Here is a 13379-nt window from a genome sequence, read left to right on the forward strand (position 1 = left end):
TATTAAACAGGCATGTATCTCAAAATAACCTTTTTGCCGTTTTTGTGACCGTTTATGTTGGCCCAAGTAGTTACAAAGGAGGTGGATTTTGAAAGGGAAACTAAAGCTTTAATTTACGAGGATCCCTGAAAGCACCTTGGCTAATTTTTAACAGCACTGCATCAGGAGACAGACCAGTCTAACAGGTAAGCAGTTTGAGCAGACAAGAAGAGAGGCACCATTCAACAAGTTATAAGAGGTTCTACCGAACAGCGGAACCTGATCTGGGTTCAAAATGTCGCTTCTAGCTGTTGTGGTCCTTTTGGGGACAGGACTGATGGTGAACAGCGGTGAGTTCAAGTTTTGTTTGGACAATCTGAAGTTTATTTTTAAAAGTGAAAGTAAAACGGTTTTGCGACATTTGGCTTAGTAACTGAATTTAATGTTCTTTTAAACTTAGCAGATATGTTTAAGGTTTGGGAACGGTGTTTTAGTTGGTAAGCTAGAAATCGGAATCCTGTGAAAAAAAGGTGAGCCATCTCAGAATACCCAGGAAATTCGCCTGAGCTCCACCTTTTGTTAATGTTAATTAGTTCAGTGTTAAGAATGCTGATAGTGGATGAATAATAATAATAATAATCTAGTTCTTCTAAAAGGTAAAAAAATAAAAAAATAAAAGAAAACCCCATAATAAGCTCTGATCTCTAATTGGCTTATATATTTTATTAATTTATTTACTTTTAAATAGGCTGGTAATCTCATTGATATTTGTGGGTTTATTTCCTAAAAAAAAAAACCTGTGCCTCCATTGTAGATGTCCTCTGTTAATCTTTTTGTATATGAGGAGAGTGTTAAAAAAAATCAGGCTAGTTGTGGCAATGAAGCAGTTGTTCAGCTTCATAAAATGGCGTACAAGGAAGCCATAAAGATAATCTTACAGTTTCAGGTAAACAGAATAAAGGTGTGTCAGTCAGACTGTATGTAGTCAAACGACATTACTGGAATAACAATTGGCATGAGAGCCAAAAATTATTGTCTTCTGAGTTAGAACAACAGACAAATACCTTTAGAAAGTTGTTAAAAACAGAAACCTTCCAACATCATACATGGGTCGCTTTTACCCTTTTTTTTTCTACTGCTGTGGAACAAACACATTTTTTCCCTAAGTTTCTTTAAAGAGCTATTTTAATTTAAAGCATCTGATGTCAACAAATGCATTTTAAAATAATGAAATTTAAAATATAAAGTACAGGGTACAAGGCAGCGGGGTTCAAATTGACTGACGTTATACAGTAACAATCCGGGTCGTTATCATGGCTGTCTTCCACGTGTTATCTTAATCCTTTATGTTTTTGTACTGAATTATTAAAGCCCAGATCCCACCATTATGCTGCCTAGTTTAACCTAAATGGTGGTGTAATTGTCAAATAGCTGAACATCAAAGCTTAATCACAATTCCAAGTTTTTTTTCCCCAATCTCATCAATTTGGAAGAGTTGTATAGCTGTTGTAAATTAGAGCATTATAATTATAACAACAATGGAACAACAACAGTGAACTGACTAAATCTTTTCCTGTTAGCCTTTAAGTTTTCTTTTTGGAAAGGATTTATATTTATATTTCTAAACCCAAGAGAATGACGTATGGTTTTGATTTAGAGCGGGTTTGGTGGCTTTTGAGCTTCTTGCAAGATGAGTTCACTTTTATTTTACCTCTCAGGTATCCTTTTAAAGACGTTCATGAACATTCAGGTTTGAGAAGGTTGCTTTAACCCATTTGAAAGCTAATATCTGTACAGTTCTCTGTTTATATTTGCATTTGAGTGAATGCTTTTAAAGAAAACCTTTTTTGTCATCTCAGTATGAGACGTTGATACCCGTGTTGTTCTTGTCTTCTAGTCTCTTAGTCTTTATTATCCTGAACGTGAAGATAGTTTTCACAATCTTCTACAGTTTTTTTTTTTTTTGATTCGGACATCTCTTTACTGTCATTCAGATTGATTTCCATCGTCACGTACATACAGTATCTGAATGAAGATTTCATTGCAAGTTTGCTGGCAAAGTCAGATCTCTAGTTTAGGGAGCATATTCCTTTGGTATCCCTTGGCTTTGTCTAACTTGACGTCAGATGGCTCCTTTGTTTATCTCCTATAAGAGTTCAAGGGCAAAATATTTTTTAACTGGTACATAGTAAACTTGTCTCAATAAAATTAACTCAACTTGAAGAATTTTTATTGAGAGGGACCAAATGTTTGCTGTTTCTGAGTAAATTTTCTTCAATTTGAGTACATTTTACTCAGACAAATCTACTGTGTATTTAAAATTCTTGACATTAATAAAATGCTAAGATCTCTATGCAATTTAAATTAAGCTGTATGGCTGTATGTGATTCTTTTTAAAGATTTAAATCATAAACAAATTACAGTGATTTTTTTGTATCTGATCCCTGTTTAGACCTGTTGACATTTATGGAATATGACAAACACTGCTGATCAAACCAAAATAATCTCCTTACAGATATATGTATGTATGTATATATATATATATATATATATATATATATATATATATATATATATATATATATATATATATATATATATATATATTGTTTATTGTAGTCACAGAACCACATTTTATTGCAGTGAGCTGTGAGTTGATTATATATATAATTGTTTTGATAATCTTAACTAGCCAAAGCTGGTGCGAGGAAGCCATGTTGCATGGTCAGTAGGAAATTGACAGTCAATCAAAACTGCTAAATGTAATATGATGAAATGACAAAATGACCAGAACCCGATATTTATCAGAACTGTGTTATAAGAGAGGCAATGAGACTTGTGGCCCCAACTAATGATGTTTTAAGAATTTCTTAAAACATCTTTTCTACAGTTAAGCAAGGAATTAAATACAACCAAAACAATTCTTAGACGCAATACTCGCTCAAATGTGAGAACTGTTTTTATTTTCATTTAACAGTTATGACCCGACATTGTTGTGAGGAATGCTAATTTGTTTCACATTGTTTAGGGTCCGACTCCAGATTGGGGAGACAGTTGTGTAAAGTGTGTACAGATGAGGACCGAGCACACAGCCTTGATGTTCTCCGTTGTATATAATGCTGTGTGTAAAGCCTATTTTCACATTATGTCATCTATTTCTAAGAATGTTCCAAATCCGTTTAATGAACTGTGTGGTAATTTAGATTTTTTGTTGCATTATTTTGAAAGTAGATCTATATTCAGAAAAGAAGAATAGTGCAATTATGTCTTGTGAATAAAAGCTTTAATGCAGAGAAGGATATAGGTTTCCTGTCAATGCTCTGTAAGAAAAACTTGTCTGACTGGTTATCAAATCATGCTAACTTTACATTTAGAATTTCAATATGTCTAAACCTGATCTGGAAAAGGGAAAAAAGAAAAAAAAAGATAAGCATTCTGTTGCAAAATGCTGAATCTGAGTATGGTCAATTGAAGGTTTGCACACTAATCAATCACTAATATTTAGAAATGTTATCCCAATCTTTATTTTTATGTCTTATGTCGTTCAGAAAAGCACTCCCTCACTTACATCTACACGGCCTTCTCCAAGCCGGTGAATCTCCCGGGGCTGCATGAGTTCACCGCCATGGGTCTACTGGATCACCGGATGATTGACTACTATGACAGCGAGCACCAAACAAAAGTTCCCAAACAGGACTGGATGAAAGAGCATCTTGAACCAGAGTACTGGGATAAGGGCACCCAGTCCAGAAAGAGCAAGCAGCAGTGGTTCAAAGTCAACATCGACATCTTGATGAAACGGATGCATCAGCCAGACAATAGTAAGATCCAAGGAGTTTAAAATCTCTATAATCAATAATACAAGTATTAAACTAATGATTGATGCCCAATTTAAGCATCAGTACCTTTCCTTCAGAGACAAAATATTACAATTTATTTACTTTCTATATCTTTTTTTGCCTGAAAAAGTATTTATCAATTTTCTGCTTATTTATTCGTTTTTTTTCTTAGATACCCATGTTCTGCAGTGGATGCATGGCTGTGAGGGTGAAACTCAGCCTGACGGCACCATGAAGTTTGTCCGTGGGATGGACATGTACAATTATGATGGAAACGACTTCCTGTCCTTCGACGACAACCACCAGGTTTGGGTTGCTCCAGCTCCTGCAGCACTGGAGACCAAGAGGAAGTGGGATGAGGTCACGGTCCTGAAGGAATACACCAAGGGCTACCTGGAGAAGGAGTGTATGGACTGGATGACCAAGTTCAAAGAGTTTGGGAAAGAGCAGCTTGAGAATGCCAGTATGTATGGTCTAAAATATACTTTTTTATTGCTCATTGCTTTAAGAATCCAGCTATAGATTATCCACAAAATCAGGAATTCATTCCATTTTAGAGGCATAAAATAATATGACAAATGTTTTTAGAACCTAGTTAAATAAAAAACTTTTTTTTGAAAATGTTAATTAAATTCTGATCCCTCCTGTTGAATCAAAGCATTTGTCTAGATATCTGGAGGGGTACATGTAAAGTAAACAGGTGTGTAATAAAGAAACGTATTTTTCATTGCATCAGCGAAGACCCATTTTTAATTAGAGATAAACAGCTAACATTGAGGAAAGTTTAAATTGCCTACTGATTGAATAGGTTCCCTGCCAACGCCATATTTTATTTTCTCTTTCTAGTTCCACCTGAAGTGTATTTGTTCTCACGTTCGTCCAAAACTGAATCAACCACCATCTTGACGTGTCTGGCCACCGGCTTCTACCCAAAAGAAATCGAGCTGCGGATCCGAAGAAACGGGCGGATCCTCACTAAAGATGACGGGGTCGAGTCCACTGGAGTTCGCCCAAATAATGACAATACCTTCCAGAGAAAAGACCACGTAGAGATTTTAAAGTCCGATGAGTCCATCTACACCTGTGAAGTCAGTCATCCTGCATCTAAAATGCGTGTTGAAATGAAGTGGGGTGAGAAACTTTTTGTTGCACTTCTCATGTATGCATGCAAAAAACATTTCCAAAAGTCTTCAGGGTCATCAATTTGTCTTTTGGCATATGGGAGAGAGACCTTTATGTTTCCTTTGCCTAACATTGGTTTACGCCTCATCTCTTTCTCGTCAATGAACCCTAACAACAGACTTTACTTGAGGTCTTCAGAGCTTTACATCTTCAGAGTTCTGTTGTGACCTCCTAGATTAGTTGTCAAATAATTTTGGCAAGCCAGACATTCACTGCTGTTCTGTGGCTTTTTCATCTGGATAATGGCTCCAGCTGTACTTAACAGGAGTTCCTAAGTCTCTTAGAACTGGCTTTGCAACCTTTTTCTACCTGATTAGGCTCTACTGTTGTTACATGCCTCCAGATCGAGTCACAATGTGTTTTTTTTTTTTGTGTGCTTTTAGCCTGCTTTGTGTTGCGTGGCAGGTTTCTTTTGAAATGATTAACTGGTTCTTCACATTTGGCAGTGAAAGAAACTGAATTCGGTTTTTCAATACATGTGATATTCAATCAATTAAGAAATGAAAGATGCATTTCTGTTTACTGTGGTTATAACTAAAATAAAGGTGATTTGAAACATTTTAAATAAGACAATATAATACAATAAATCTGCAACAGGTTAGTATGTTTTTTTACAGCACCGTTATGTTAATTTTTGTATTTCATAAAGGTCTAAAATTTAGTCATTTACAAAACCCACAGACAAAAGCTAATATGAAATTTCTTTTGTTTTAGATCGAAAAGATCTCAAAGAAGGTGGAAGTAATAACATCATCAATGGTGCTGTTGCCGGTGGCCTGATTGTGCTTGTGGGGATTGGTGTGACACTTGCTGTCCTCAAATGGAAGACAAACAAACTCGGTAAATGCAATATTTATGTTTCTACTGGCGACCTGTCCAGGGTGTACCCCGCCTCTCGCCCATTGAACACCGGGGATAGGCACAAGCTCCCCTCGCGACCCCATGAGGGATAAGCGTGTCGGAAAATGTATGGATTTATGTTTCTTTTTAGCTCTGATTTTACAGTGATCCACTGGTTTCTACCAGTCTTTTTATTTACATTGTGTTTAAAGGAATAAACCTTTGGGGGCTTATGATTCTTTAGCATGACAGTTTAAAAGAAACTATGCTCGTAAAGAGGTTGTTTTTGTCTGGAAGAATATATGTTGTTATTTAAAACTATCAACTTGACACTTAAGGTTGTGATAATAAGGTTAGGTGATACAATCCTAGTCTAAAATATTTCTTAACTTTACATGAAGAGCATATTAATTGTGTCTAAATGTCTTTGATTAGCTTACAAAACTGCAGAAATACAAATGATAAATATATTTGATCTGTATTAACATCTGTATTATCTGTATGATAAAACTGATTTTGTAATTTTAGTGAAAATAATCTTATTTACAATGTTTAGCCAATACAACACTGCCTTTTAGTCTTTTGTGCAACATTCCTTCAGTTCTACACATTTTAAACCTACATTTTCTAGTATTGATGGAATTATGAATAGTTTGTTGCTTAATGTTTTAATTAATACATTTTCTTGTATTACTAGATTGCCCTGAAAGGAAATCTGTCAGTAAGTACTTTATTTCTTTTCTATCTGTTTGTCCATCATCTTAGTACTTTATGGAAAGTAACATGTATCAGACGTACTACATGGTATGTCTGATACTTTTCACAATTACTCCACGTGGTACCTTTTTATTTTTTCTGGTGACATAGTACCTGTTTGTAAGTCTAAATATATAACAATATATGTCTTTATTTGCAGGTCTAAGTTCCGTGGCTGTCCCTGGTTCAGGTAAGTCACACAAAGGTGAAAAATTCACTATGAGATAGATAGATAGATGATAGATAGATAAGATAGATAATTACTTTATTGATCCCCGATAGGGGAAATTCATCTGCTGGATAGCATAGATAAAACATGTAAAATATGATAAAAACATGAAGTTGGATTTAAAAAAACAAAAACAAAACATAAAATAAAATAAAGACGCAGTCAAGAGGCATTAAACTGTCTAATGGCGGCCGGGACAAAAGCTCTTCTGTACCTCTCCATTCTGCTTCTCGTGGAGATCAGTCTCGAACTATGGCTGCTTTCCTGAGCAACCATAGTGCTGTGCAATGGATGGCTCCCCTTGGCCCTTATGGAGTTCTTCATTGCCCTAGTCCTTTTCTCCACCAGTTCCTCTATAGAGACTGCCTCCCTCCCCATCACTGCTGCACACCTCCTGATGAACTTGTCTATTCTGCTCCTGTCCCTACTCGTAATACTGTTTCCCTAGCAGACAATATTACCATGGTGGAAGGCATATCTCCTCACTCCAAGAAAAACAAAGAACAAAGGAAAAAGATGGATTACCAGTTTTAGAGAATTTTGTGCTTGGCTTGAATTCAGGAGTTTACATACATTTCCTTTAGTTCTGATGGCAATTCTTTTGTTTTCATCCCCTGTTACTGAACTACAATTATTTGAAAGTGGTACTATCTTAAAAATAAAAATTATTTATGAATAGCAAACACATTTTTTTTAACTCCAAAAATAAATTAAGATAGATTTAGACCCGCAACTAAACAAAGTGCTCTGTTCGGAAATTTTTATTATTAATTATTTAAAGTATGACTGGAAGGTCATTAAGAAGCCTTTACATAATACAATTCCTTAAATACATTATATTTATCTTAAAACAATAATACTTCCCACAACAGGCATGAAAAGAAGTCCATGAAATGGAGCTCATGTTGAAATGCTAACGCTGCGCCCAGAATATTTATATCTCTTTATTTAACACATTTAATGGAATACCAACTATAAAACAGATGGCACGGTTCAACCCTAATATTGTTTATGTTGTATGTATGCTATGTATCTGTAATGAGAATAGATTTGTTTAATGTTGTTAAGATATACAAATATATTCAAACACATAACAGCAGTGAGTGATATATTTACTATCTGTGCTTAAATCTTTGTGTGTAGCTCAACCCGTCTCTGGTGGAAATGCACCTGCTACAACGCAGCCTCTCCTTGGTAATGATAAGGTTTCTTTTTTACCTTGAATCTAGAATATGTCTATGGTACTATTCCATAACAAGTGCATCCCCAAACACATTTTCTCACACAGGGGACACATACCAATGGTTCTTGACTAATGTGTCTTCGTACAAAGTTCCCTTTTTTCTTAATAGCCTGATAAAACTGATAATGTTTTAATTTTAGTGCTTTTTCTGCAAGCCTTTAACACATACCATGCCTTTTTATTCTGTTGTGTCACATTTTCTCTGCTTTACAAATATTAAACCTGCTTTTTCTAGTATTAATGGAAGTGAAGTACAAATAGTTTGTTGCTGAATGTTTTAACAAATCATATTTTTGTATTAATAGATGACGCTCAAAAGAAATCCTCCAATCAAAGTAGGTCTTTTTTTTTTTTCCTATGCAAGTACCAGATGTACTATTAGCTGTTTTCAGATTACTGAGTTTTTTTGGGGAGAACTAATATATATACCAATGTCTGCCTTTATTTGTAGGTCTGAGTTCTGGATTCTCCTCTGAGACATGTAAGTTTCACCCATTGATTTTTCAAAGGCCCCTTTTATGAAATTTAAAATATGAAGTATGACTGTTAATGGTCATTAGGAAGCCTTTAAATACTATTATCCTTAAAAACATTCATCCTAAACAATTCCCAAGAAAAGTCCTTCAAAAGCAGTCCAGCAAGTGAAAAAACATTTGAAAATACTTTTTTTTTTGGTAAAATTGGCCATGTTGAAATACTGAACACTGAGATTTTTTTTTTTTAATTTAACACATTGGAATGGCAAGTATGACAACTATAAAACAGACATCACAGTTAAACTCTAAAAATTGTTCAACTTGTATGTAGGCCATGTATCATTAAGCAGTAATAGTGATAATGGGAATTGTTCTCAAATAAAATGTTTTTTTTCTGTTGTTTAAATATAAAAATATATTAAAAAACGGTTAACAGCAGTGAGTCTGTATTTACTGTCTGTGCTTAAATCCTTGTGTGTAGCTCAACCAGAGTCTACGGAGAGTGGATCTCCTGTGGAGCGGCCCCTCCTTGGTGGTGGTAAGATTTATTTTTTATTGATTTACCTTCTATTGAAAATATCTGTGTGGTACCATGCCATAACACGTGTACCCCATACACAGTTTGTCACACAAGGGACACATACTAATGGTTCTCGACTAACGTATTCATACAAAGTTATCTTTTTCTTAAATGTCTTGGATTGGGTGTCACAACTTCGCTAAAATTTAAGCAAGAAATATATTGATTTTAATGTTAAAACTGATAATGCTTTAATTTTAGATATTTGTTTTGCAAGATTTTGACTCATACATTGCCTTTTTATTCTTTTGTGCCACATTCCCTCTCTTTTACAAATATCAAACCTCCATTTTCTAGTATTATGAGTTTTTTATGAGTTTTTAATACTTGTTTGTATTGAAAGGTGGCTCTGAAGATAATGTCTCCGTTGAGAGTAAGTACTTACTTTGCTAAACAAGTGTCAGATGTACTATTAGCTGTTTTCAGATTACTGAGTTTTTTGTAAGTACAAAAATATACCAATATCTGCCTGTATTTGTAGGTCAAAGTTCTGGGGTCACCAGTGGGTCAGGTAAGTTGCAGACAGTGATTTCCTGAACTGTGAAAATGTTCTATTTGCAGTTTGTTATACACCCTAAAGAGTAACTCTTATTGTTTGATGTAAATATCTGTTTCATCTAACAAAGGGTTTATATTGGTTTTAATCAGAGTTGTTTTAATTCAATTCAATTTTATTTATATAGCGCCAATTCAAAACATGTCACATCAAGGCTCTTTACAAAGTCAAATTCAGTCAAATCCTCCAGACAGATTGGTCAAAAAGTTTCCTATCAGAAAATCAAGCAGATTGTATAAAGTCTCTCCAAGCAGCATTCACTCGTCCTGAAAGAGCGTAGAGCCACAGTGGACAGTCGTCTGCATTGTTGATGGCTTTGCAGCAATCCCTCATACTGAGCAAGCATGAAGCGACAGTGGAGAGGAAAACTCTCCTTTAACAGGCAGGAAAAACCTCCAGCAGAACCAGGCTCAGTGTGAACGGTCATCTGCCACGACCGACTGGAGGTTGGAGACAAGACAGAGCAGAGACACAACAAGAGAGACAAAAAAGCACAGAAGCACACATTGATCCAGTAATCTGTTCTACATTATATGGTAATAGCAGGTGATCTGTCTTCTCTGGATGATGTCACAGTTAACAGAACATTAGACCAGGTGTACCTACTATGAAGGAAAAAGAGAGAGAACAGAAAGTTAAAAGCTGAAATGACGACAAGCAATGCAAATTGGAGAACAGTAGGAGAACTCAGCAGAGTGAGAGAAATAGACCCTGATGTCCTCCAGCAGCCTAAGCTTATAGCAGCATAACTATATAGAGGTAGCTCAGGGTAGCATTAGCCACTCTAACTATAAGCTTTGTCAAACAGGAAAGTTTGAAGATTAGTTTTATAAGTAGCTGCAGTGTCTGCCTCACTGACCACAACTGGGTTCCTTCTTGTTAATTTCCATCATAACTCTTGCTGCAGCATGTTGGATCAGCTGTAGGCTTTGAATTAATTTTTGTGGACTTCCTGATAGTAAATAATTACAAGGGTGTCGAGTTCTGTAAAATCATGATTGCAGATGGACACATGGCTTATTATCAAGGGTTTTCCTCTATAATAGAGGATCTATAATGCGACATTGAGCAGCGAGCAGCGTATGCTGCAGTTTTAGATGGAAGTGTACAGCATAAAGGACATCTAATAATATTATACAGCTTGGATAAAAATGTACCTGAACTCAATAAAGAAACTTTATAGGCATGAACATCGGCTGTATATACAACTTCATGTCCTGTGCATGAACATATTCTCTGTATTTTTTAGCGCAGACCAATTGATCCCATAACTGCTGCTGACAGTAAGTATCTTACCACTTTTTAAAATGTGTTTCAGTGCAAACATCATTGTAAGGCATGTGACGTGGAAGCCTCCTGTGCTTGCTATGTTTGCTGTTTTGTACAAATGTAATAATACTTTTTTTTTATTATTCCTGCAGTGGGCTCAACGCATTCCGCAATGACCTACATTCACCAACATGAAAAAAACTGAAGGTGGTCTAATTCAGTCTCTGGATCCTGTGTAACACTAATCGTCTCTGACCTCCTGTCTCAGTTCAAAGGAAACAAACAAATGTAAAGTGATTAGAAATTGAAACTAAGATGAGTTTTGTTATTCAGAGTCAGAAATAAGCTGTATTCCTCAGTGCTACCAGTAAAATGTGACATGCAAATGAGTATGATGAATATGGAAATATGTTTTATCCAGTCTGACTACATAAATCCCATGTATGTATTTTTGGGGAAAGCATTTAGAGAAAGGAATTGACAAACTAGCCATTACGCTGTTTTTGATACCTCATTACAAATAAGAAGAATTGGATGAATGATTGTATTCAGCTTTTAGTTGAGCAGCTTCCTAACGGCAGTAACTGGTGAGAGGAAAGTTTTGCACCGTGATGTATTAATGTTATAACGGCTTTTTGTTCTTACGACAAACCTGCTAAAAATCCTCAACAAAAGATTGCAAATTATTCAAAGAATAATATATTTTGAAAAGAAAAAAGAGACCCAGAGACTTCCAAGTAATGAAATATACTGTAACGTGAGTTTTTCTGTAGACTCATCATAAATGAAACTCACAATGTGAAAATATTTTTGGATTAGCTGAGGAAAAACTAAATATGCTATTTTCACTCCTTTATGAATTAGGGGATGTTAGTTAAGCTCTTTAAATGTTAATAGTTAATAGTTAGTAGGCATAGTCCATAACTGTTCTTATTTTATAACATTAGCCTCAAATAAGTGATTATTCTGAATTTTCTTACCTTTTTTGCTACTATTATTATTAATGGAATACAAGATTTTGTTTTGGCCTATACTTCAGGACTTTGAGGGGCTTTTTGTTTACATTGCTCTAAAGTTGGAAAATAAATGATTTAACAAATATGCTCTGATCTGATGCTTTGGTTTTACATAACATATGGTATGGAATAAAGTTTTATTCTTTATGTTGAATGGTGACATGATGATTTAATCACTTGAGAAACATTAAATGCTCACAATGTTATTCATTTTGCTGTCTACTGATCATAGCTTTCTTTACATGTTCACTGTATACAGATCTGTGAAAAAAGTCTTTCGACAATGCACTGTGTTTTTCTGAATAAACTAAAGGATCCTTTAATTTCTTTAAACTGTTTCTTTTTTAACATGATACAAGCTCATATTTGTGCAATGAACTGAAACGTATTTCTTAAAAAGTATTCCATTATCCTGTCAAGTTGACTTTATGAAGAAGGTGTTCACAAATTCTATTTTCTTTAAAAAAAAAATTAAAAAGCGATGTTTTGGTTCCTTCTGTAAAAAAAAAAAAAAAAAAAAAAAAAAAAGTAGGTACTTTATTTGACTATACATTAAGAAGGTGGGTTAGGGGTAGGGTTAGAAGGTTGCTGTAAAATAATTATCGATTCTTATGATGGAAGATCTTGACATGAGGTCCTTTAATTTAAAGAAGCACATTTTATTTGAGCTGATAAACAGACAATTAACTTTTAGGTCATTATTTTTAATAAATTATGACTTCCAATTTTCAATTCAAAAATACTTTATTAATTCCAAAAGGAAATGAAATGCTAGTGTAACTCATATGGGGTTTCTTTAGCGAGTTGTAGGTGCTGATGGCTGCAGGCAGGAAGGATCTCCTGTAGCGTTTTGTCCTACAGCGGATCTGCAAAAGCCTCAGACTGAAGACACTCTGATCACAGTCTGATGAAGAGGAGGCTCAGGGTTGTCCACAATGTTCTTAATTTCATAAAGAAGCCGTCTTTGCAAAGTCATCTCTAGGTGTTCTAGAAGGGACCCCAAAACAGAGCCTTCCTTCTTTTTAAGTTTGTTGAGCTTCTTCTTTATGTCAGTTGTCCGAATCCTACTACCCCAACAGATGATAAAAGATCTCTCTACAACAGACTTATAGAAGATCTGCAGCATCTTCCTGCAAATCCTGATGGACCTCAGCTTCCTCAGCAAGTACAGTCTGCTCTGTCCCTTCTTGTACAAAGCTTCAAAGTTTCATCTTTAGTCCAGTTTGTTGTCCAGGTGAACACCGAGGTATTTATTCGTTCGGGTATTTATTCGTTCAGGTAGTTTGAAGTTCCCTTCATTATCGAAAGAGTCTTCAAGTTCTCCCCACTTCCCTCGGGAGAGAGGTACCACTTTCTCAAATCGAGAACTTCAAGGCTGGGTAACAGCTTTTTCACAGAGCTGAGCAAAACCATT

The 13379-nt window shown here is 35.2% G+C and overlaps 1 protein-coding gene across 1 annotated transcript; it reads left to right on the plus strand.

Annotated features, from left to right (window-relative positions):
* The first annotated feature begins 161 nt into the window (after positions 1-161).
* LOC105915864 (H-2 class I histocompatibility antigen, Q10 alpha chain) lies at positions 162-12288 on the plus strand. The gene is made up of 15 exons (XM_036145482.1): positions 162-329; positions 3528-3800; positions 3991-4281; positions 4665-4949; positions 5715-5840; positions 6538-6561; positions 6757-6786; positions 7969-8019; positions 8374-8403; positions 8520-8549; positions 9026-9082; positions 9468-9497; positions 9606-9635; positions 10930-10963; positions 11102-12288. The coding sequence occupies exons 1-14, from the start codon at positions 275-277 to the stop codon at positions 10941-10943; spliced, it is 1326 nt and encodes a 441-aa protein (XP_036001375.1). The 5' UTR covers positions 162-274; the 3' UTR covers positions 10944-10963; positions 11102-12288.
* The last annotated feature ends 1091 nt before the right edge of the window (positions 12289-13379 follow it).

The sequence above is a fragment of the Fundulus heteroclitus genome, chromosome 13 (genome assembly GCF_011125445.2).
Source record: "Fundulus heteroclitus isolate FHET01 chromosome 13, MU-UCD_Fhet_4.1, whole genome shotgun sequence".
Taxonomy (NCBI): Eukaryota; Metazoa; Chordata; class Actinopteri; order Cyprinodontiformes; family Fundulidae; genus Fundulus; species Fundulus heteroclitus.

What these genes read in the sequence shown, in the direction of transcription:
- LOC105915864 (XM_036145482.1), top strand. Translation starts at nt 275, where the DNA reads ATGTCGCTTCTAGCTGTTGTGGTCCTTTTGGGGACAGGACTGATGGTG. An exon ending in GATGCATCAGCCAGACAATA is followed by an intron (nt 3,801 to 3,990) that starts GTAAGATCCAAG and finishes TTTTTTTCTTAG; the next exon opens with ATACCCATGTTCTGCAGTGG. An exon ending in CCCTGAAAGGAAATCTGTCA is followed by an intron (nt 6,562 to 6,756) that starts GTAAGTACTTTA and finishes CTTTATTTGCAG; the next exon opens with GTCTAAGTTCCGTGGCTGTC.